An 8,299-nucleotide genomic window follows, 5' to 3' on the forward strand; every position below is an offset into this window, starting at 1 on the left:
TCGTGCGATGTAAGAGTGTTGGTGAAGAGTTTATATTTGAAATTCAAAATGAATTTCAAAAACAAATAGAATGTGAAGTGGTCATTTGTAAGACGTGCCCCTCTGAGCTATCCAAACCAAACTATGCAAAAATAAAATAGAGAGAAATCATTCTAAACCAAACTGCAGATGAGATATTTTGAAGTTTCCCCACGAAAACTCACACTTCGTCGGCTATCACGGTAAACAGAAATGGATTTGTGCATCAGAAAACATTAGTTAACAATGGCAAAAAATGCCTGCACGTATATTTGTTGTGTTAGGCTGAGTTTGTACCTCTTTGATTTGTTTCATACAGGTTTCTTTCATTTTGAAGTGTTCATCCATCAGCTCCAGTGTACACTGGTTGTACTTTCACTCACAGGGGAAGTCTGAGCTGCATTTATACTTCCTGTAAAACAGCTCAAGGGAAGAAAAGGATACTGCTGGTAATAGTGAGCCAAAATCAAGATGTTTACTGCGCAGACAAGAGAGTCAGCCTTCATGCTGCATGATGTTAGATTCTGAACTCTGCATGCTTCAGTGAAAGGGGCCCTGCAAAGGGTTTAAAAAACACACTACGATGACAAAATTGACAAAGTCAAACATATGGCATGTTTCAAATGAAGACTGTGGACAGTAAATCTAGTCCAATAACATGCTACTCTATGAGTTGCTGATATGACATATCACCAAAGTCCAATGTTTCTGTAGGTTAAATTTCACTGGTATTGGGCAAAAAAATGAATATGCTGTATCTTTTGCAAGGAAGATTGTGCCATAAAAACTAAAAATCCAACATCTTTTTGTAAACTTAAAAAATGAGCAAGGTTACTAGGCTGTTTATGACAGATATAAATCTTTAAGAAGCTGTGTTAGACTATGTCATTGAGTGCTGAGTGTAATACTAATCCACCACTACCTGACAAGTATGGGTGTAAAAGCTTTTATACTATAGTCAACACATCAAACATAGGACCAGCTACCACGAAAGGAAATTCTGCTTTCAAAGTTTGTCAACTAAAAACAAATTTAGGTTTGGTTAAACTCTGTTGTGGCTTCACTATTCCATCAGTCAACAATATCTCTTTTTAAAAACCATTAAAACCATGGGTATTTAGATGACCTCGGACAAACCTCTATCGCCATCTTGTTGATAAAATGAGAAAATGCATTTTACTACAGGCTGTACCCTCTCATCTTGCAATACATACCTTATGTGAATAAATTTTCCAAGTTGCAATTTGTGCGGCGTAAATCCTTCACATATGTTTTCTTATTATTATTTTATCTTTTTTATTGTGTTAGACACGTAATGACGAATGTCTAAAGCAAGATCAAGATCAGAAAACCGATGTTTTTTAGGTGACGCGTTTTAAAACCACAATTCCCGTGATCCAACGACAAATGCAACTTCCGACATCCTCTCAGTAATTCAGGAAGTTGAACTGTAACCCAAGATAGGAAAGCGATCAGAGGGTTCACTTTGTGCGAAACAAATAAATAAAATATAGCTTGCAGCATACCATTGTAAAGCTGTAACACAATACACCATGTCGAGGCAATCGAATAGGACTACGGACAGCAAGAAAATGGTGAGTGCAATGAAAAACATAAATATTTCTTTCGCTGACTAGCAGTGTGACGGCGATGCAATCTGTGATGTGGCTAACCACCCTGCTGTTCATCAGCGAGTTGTCTCAGAATGAAACAGTATCTGTCACCGACAGGTCACAGAATTTAGTTACTCCCTGACACCAAAATTCATGAAGTACTACAACCAGTTCGGTTTGTTATTGACATTTAGAGTTAGCATGCGGATATCGTAGCAGAGCAATAATATGTGCCATCAACCGGCTAGCCTACTAATTGACGCATGAGTGAACAGTTTAACTGACTTGAGTTCACTCGAAAACCACCAAAGACGTAAGCATGTTTCAACGTTTGTTAAACAGTAAGCCAAATTGCCTCAAAGGTTTTAGTGCTGCCTTGCGCAGGATGGACTAATTTGTCGGTGTTACTCCGTCGAGCTGCTTCTGTATGGCAGTGTTAATCAATGAGCAACACAGAGATTCGTAAACCTAGAGCTATACACGTCGCTTACCAGAGCACTCAGACCTGCCTAAAGGATTATGCGAGAGCTCCAGTTGATTCTGTACTGCAAGTTAAACGAGACATGGGGAAGCGGAGCACCTGACATCAGTTATGATGTTTCCATCAAAAAGCAGTGGCTGCTGCCTGGTCGCTCTGTTTTGACGTATTGTCCCTGACTTTATCTCTTTCCTCTCTCGCTTGCCTCTCTTTCCCCTATTCACTGCCATTTCCTAGCTTTGGTACTTGCCATTTATTTCACCCTCTGCGTCTATGCGTCATATGGTAAGATAGGTTCCTAAACATTCACGTAGGCCGTTTTTCTTTTATTAAGGCATGCTTGGTAAGCAACTGGACTGATTCTCATTTATTTTAGGCTGGTCCACTTTGTATTCAAACTTTTCTTTTTGTTTATCCTTGGAGTAGCCTAGTTCTGTGTGTTCAAACAATGAACTTTTTTGGTTCTTTTTGTGTCTCTGTCATGTTATCAGTCTGATGACATGATTCAGAAGTGGCATGGTGACATGTTCAAGAGGCCCAGAGCAAGGGGGAAAAGAAAAAGCAATTCAAATTATAATAAAGCTAACTGTAGGGGGAAAAAATGCAATGTCATTGCTATTTTTGCACCCTGTGACATAGTTTTTCCCCTTTCTGATTTTGTGCAGCAATGTGCACAGTTTCTTTCCCTTAGATGACAGGGACACATTCTGGTGTAGCCTATCGAATGCTTTTCTTTTCCAAGAGCGCTACAGCTTCTGGGTGACTGACAGACCTTGCAATGGGCTTTCTTCTTCATGGCTGTTCTTTTTCTGGATCCCTGGCTATATCTTAGCATTTTCTACACTTGACATGACACCTGATTATTAGTTCAAGTGTAGCACTCACCTTCAACTGAATCTATCAAGATTCTGGTCTTTTAATCTTAACTTGTACTTCATCAGGCTTTTGTGCTCATGGCTTCAAGTTATAGTAATTTGAAATAGGGTTTATACGCCCTTCACTCAGCGGTTTTGATCCAAGTTTTTGAGTTGTGCAAGTTTCCATTCATTAACAAGATTAAGTGGTGGTGGTTAAACTTTTGTTTAATTAATTTATTTAACCTAAATCTCCCCCCCCCTCTCTCTCTCCCCCTCTCTCTTTCTTTCATTTTAATAGAATTCTGAGCTGTTCACTCTCACATATGGAGCCTTGGTCACACAACTGTGTAAGGATTATGAAAATGATGAAGAGGTTAACAAGCAGCTGGATAAGATGTAAGTGTTCACTCTCTCTCTCTCTCTCTCTCTCTCTCTCTCTCTCTCTCTCTCTCTCTCTGTCTCTCTCGCTTGCTTACACAAACACATTCATGTTTCAGTTGTCACCATGAAAATGCCATTAGAACATATAATTCATCATCATTCAATGGCTGTTTGCTTCAGTTCATGCACAACTCCATTGGAAGTTTTTCTGACAAGCTGTACGATGCTCAGACAGGCAGGTTAAGGTGGGTGTGGTGTTAGAACTCCATAAAAATAAACATATAGGTTTACAAGCAGTTTTTTTCATTTGAAGCAGTTTGTTCATGATGTGTGCTGTTTGCACCACACCTCTCAGTTTACTCGACTGAGCTGTTTGTTAGCTTTGGAAGTGTGAAATGTACCATGTCATTCCTTTTCGAGTCACTCCATTGACGTGGCGAATGAATAGCACAAATGTACTCCATTCACTCTCTCAAACACGCGCCTCCGTCCTGAAGTACACTGACAAATTTTCCTGCCATCCACAAATAGCTCTCAGCGGAAGAAAGAGAATAGACTGGAGAAGGAGACCGTGATTAATTACCATCCCAAAATTCTCCATTTCATTTTTTTTTTTTTTTTTTGCTCACATCAAGAAAGTCATATGGACATTCTACCATTTTTCCTCAAAACAATAAATTAAATTGAAAATGAAATTGCACTGAACAGCTGATTCCTGGGAGATGATGACAATCCACTAGTGGCACGTTAGGTGTTGAGGATTGATTCTTCTTCTTGTTTGGATCGATGTCCCGTTCTGTAGATAATATTTATCTAACATTGCCTTCTGATTGACACTGGTCCCTTATAAACATACTGAATTCAGAACAGGCCTGGCTGGAGCCCCTCTCACGGAGCAAGAAAAATCCGCTTTGGGCCCATTTCTCTACTCATTCTAAAGATTCAAATCTGTTTTAGGGCTTTGTCATAAAAGTAAAATTGGAGCAGTTATTATACCGATCAAAGGTTTTTGTGCTCTGCTGCATCGTGACTCAAACATACTCAGTTGGATGACTTTTTTCACTCTTTCCTTCTTCTAGGGGATACAATATTGGAGTCCGTCTCATTGAGGATTTCTTGGCGCGCTCCAGCGTAGGGAGATGTCACGATTTCCGAGAAACGGCCGATGTCATCGCAAAGGTAATGGGAAAGAATGCAAATACAGGGTACCGCAAGCCAAAAAGAAAGAGATACGAGAGACAGAGAAAGAGAGAAAAGAGGAGAGAACCCCTAGCAAACAAATGAGCAAAAGATTGGAATTTCAATCCTCGGTAGCCTATAGCGCCTGAGCTATCATCACTTGCCTCTACTGTTTTTAATTTTTCGGAATTACACAGGTGGAGAAACATCCGAGCTATTCCAGCGTGAAGCCAGCTGGCTCGCTCTGTGTGGGGTTTTTGGAGAGACCTGAGACACTTGTGTTCCCGTGCAGTTGTTGTCAACAATCGTTAGACACACTCTTACTGTGACCTCTAGCGAAACGCTGTACCTCACCCAAAACGTTATATCATTCTGATGGAATGACTCTCTCTCTCTCTCTCTCTCTCTCTCTCTCTCTCTCTCTCTCTCGCTTTTTCTCGCTTGCCTTTTCACTGGTGTCTGCGGGCCACGCTGTCAGATGTTAATGCTTTTAGCACTGGGCTCCTGATCAGAATTCGGAGCTCTTCAGCAACACCATTGCTCCTCTGAGGAGGATTCGGAAGGCTAATTCGGAGGACAAAAATCAAATAAAACATTTACAGAGATTCCCTGCTCAGTGATTTCTACAACTATAAATGTCTTTCAGATTGCTTCAAAGTTAAAAAGTGGTCTGTGAGTGCACACGTAGTGTATGAGGACAATTGTTGTAAAAGATCTGAAAAAATCATCGAAATATGAGTACTTAAAGAGTAAAAGCAGGGAAGCAAATCTTGGTGCGCTCTGTATGCGGGGGGGGGGGGGGGGGGGGGGTTCAAGTGCGGTTTCATTTGTTTGTTTGTTTTCTAACGGACAGGTAGCTTTTAAGATGTACCTGGGCATCACCCCAAGTGTGACCAACTGGAGCCCTGCTGGGGATGAATTCTCCCTCATACTGGAGAGTAATCCTTTGGTGGACTTTGTGGAGCTGCCAGATAACCACAGCACACTGGTGTACTCTAACCTATTGTGTGGAGTACTGAGAGGAGCCCTGGAGATGGTGAGGAGTGTGTGTGTGTGTGTGTGTGTCTTTGTGTGTGTCTGGGCCTGGGTCTGTGTGTGTTCATAAGGGTGTTGCGGCAGATTTGAGATATTGAAGATCGGATTAAGGTCCTGTATATCTAGATAAGAAGGAATAATCAGTGAAGATTAACTCTTTTGCTCATGAATTCGTTTCCTCACATCAGGTCCAGATGGCGGTGGACGTGCGGTTTGCACAAGACACTCTGAGAGGAGATAACGTGACAGAGATCCGCATGAAATTCATCAAGAGGATTGAGGAAAACCTGCCAGTTGGAGATGAATGAAGTCGCTCTTTGGGATGGATGGTTTGGACCACCATCATTCTGGACCTAAAAGACTTAACATGCAGTTTGAGTGGGCATCAGCCATTTTATCTGCTACATCTGCAGATATGGGACTCAGAGCTACAGAAATTTCTCTCTTTCAACTGCTGCAGCTCTCTATGCGTGTGCTAACTCACACAAAGAGACCAGAAAAACCACCCTGAGAGGAATCCCAACACTGTTCAAGACATCCTGAATTACTTACTGTTCTTTTGATCACTGATATTGTTCAAATAATGTCTTTAAAAGCCCCTTTAAATGTTAGAGTATTAAAGTCTAGTTCCCAACATACAGAATATATATTTTGCTGTGTGGTTGTTGTAAATAAAGCGGTGCATGTCTACAAAGATGAAAAGATTTTTTTTTTTTGCTTTTTGCTTTTTTTATCATTTGCTTTTTTTTGACTCATAAAAGGTCAAGCACCCTCAAAATTGTCAAAATTGTAACTTATCAGTGTACTCAGTCAATAAATGAATGGAAAACCAAGCATAATTTAACACTGTGTACTCTCATTTTCTGCTGCAGTGCAAACATGCCAAGGACCTCCTTAGGATTCTTTTACAGAATTCCATCCACTCTGTGATTTTTATTTCGATTAGTTTCATCGCACAGCAAGACTGTTATGTTCTTTCAACACGTACCAATAGCAAGTTAATCATAAATCTAGAAGCAACATGTGGAGAAAGGAGTCCATATTCATGGAAAACAGAGCTGGAGTCTTGGTATACATGCATGTTCTTGTACAGGGTGGGTGGTGTTTCAAGGGGTTGTTTAGGAGGGGTCTAAACGCTTACAGAATGGGACCTGTGTGTGCCTTTGGAAGTGGCAAGTCTGCAGCAGGTCCTGTCACACGTATGTAATGAAGTGTCACTTCGGTCCCTCCGACCTCCCCCCCCGAGTTGTCATGTAAACCCATTTCCACTGTAGGTCTGTTATTTCAGTGGTGCAGCTATACAGCTCCGTTAAAGTCAAGCAATGGAGCAACAATAACAAGGGCCTAATTTGTCTCAGATGTTTACTCAAGCAACATGGAAGCAATCAGGGTCTGGATGTTGAGTGGTGCGTGTGCAGGATAGGGGTGTTTTTGGAGTGGGTGTATGAGCAGTGTGGCAGGGGTGTATTTGGCTGGTGAAGAGAACAGGAGTAAAGGAAAGGGGCTTTTGCCACAAGGCCCTCGTTTCTCCTCGACACCTGTTAATAACCTAAAGTCATTAAGGAGTCAGCGGTGAATTTTCTGGGTTTTGAGAATCCGTCACCTTTTTACTCACACGAGGAAAAAAGATTAACCCTTTGTGTGTCCAATCAGGATTGCCCCTCCTTTGCTTGAGGACAGGTTTACTAAACTGACCCAAAAACTCAGAGATCTGATACATTTGCTCTGTGTCGTTTCATTTTTATAGTATTTGGGGTTTTTGCAGTGTAAAATATTTGTTGTGACAAGGCTAACCACTAGAGGTAGCTGTAAGCATTTCTGTCCTTGACTTCAGAGCCTTTTCACAACGATTTTTCAATGCTCTTTAATTTGGTATTTGATTGCTAAGAGTCTGCATGCTTTTAAATCTCAAGGGCAGAGGAATAATTTACTGAACAAATCCTTTATCCACTCATTCTTGATTCAGGGACACTCAAAAGAAAAATAGTGGAAAAATATATGTATGGAGCCTGTCAGTTTAAAATGAGCCCCTTACCCCCTTAAGAGAGCTCTCTCCAATTTATGCATACAATATATGTATTCTGTATAATGTGTGTATTGGAAAGAGAAAGTGGGGAGGAAATGGTTTTTTACAGACGTTCAATGTAAATCATTTGGCAGAATTAGACCCCTGTATCATGGGGATATACAGGCAGTATTGTGTACTGTGCGAAAACTTGTATCACTCTTCCATATGCTCCCAGGAATGTCACTCTCCACCTCTCCCTCCCTCTCTCAAGCATGACAGCTAAACTTCCCTCACGCTGTCTGCTCCGTGCATCCCAGGCAGCTGTCCTCTGTAGTGGCAATTTACAACCTCAGTCATCAACCCTACGTGTTTATGAATGTTTCCAGCTATTTGGGACCAGAACAAGAAAATGTACGTATATTTAAATGTAATTAACATTAAAGTGAGCATTTTCTATGATACCGAGGCATGAATCTGTTGCCTCTTTAATTACCTCATGCATGTATTCATGATTGAGCTTTGAACAGATAGCTGTGATGAAGAGTTGACATTGCACATTACAAGAAGACAAAAAAAAAAAAAAAGAGAGAGAGAGAGAGAGATTCACACATAACAGTTTCTTCAGTGCAATGAGGTTTTGGTTTTTAAAGGCTATTTTAGTCATTTTTTTTTCCCCCTGCCTCAGGTTAAGTTAAGAGCACACAAACATACAACAGAAAGGAAAGACTCG

At 40.8% G+C, this 8,299-nt stretch overlaps 1 protein-coding gene across 3 annotated transcripts; it reads left to right on the forward strand.

The window, feature by feature from the left end:
• Positions 1-1,478: 1,478 nt before the first annotated feature.
• trappc3 (trafficking protein particle complex subunit 3) lies at positions 1,479-6,391 on the forward strand. Of its 3 annotated transcripts, none has more exons than XM_030789548.1 (5): positions 1,479-1,613; positions 3,265-3,362; positions 4,400-4,526; positions 5,380-5,562; positions 5,750-6,391. In XM_030789548.1, the coding sequence occupies exons 1-5, from the start codon at positions 1,572-1,574 to the stop codon at positions 5,867-5,869; spliced, it is 570 nt and encodes a 189-aa protein (XP_030645408.1). In that variant the 5' UTR covers positions 1,479-1,571; the 3' UTR covers positions 5,870-6,391. The 3 variants fall into 3 exon arrangements, with proteins under 3 accessions (XP_030645408.1, XP_030645410.1, XP_030645411.1); XM_030789550.1 differs by having other exon boundaries at positions 4,427-4,526; XM_030789551.1 differs by lacking the exons at positions 3,265-3,362; positions 4,400-4,526.
• The last annotated feature ends 1,908 nt before the right edge of the window (positions 6,392-8,299 follow it).

Source organism: Chanos chanos, chromosome 12 (assembly GCF_902362185.1).
Source record: "Chanos chanos chromosome 12, fChaCha1.1, whole genome shotgun sequence".
Classification (NCBI taxonomy): domain Eukaryota; kingdom Metazoa; phylum Chordata; class Actinopteri; order Gonorynchiformes; family Chanidae; genus Chanos; species Chanos chanos.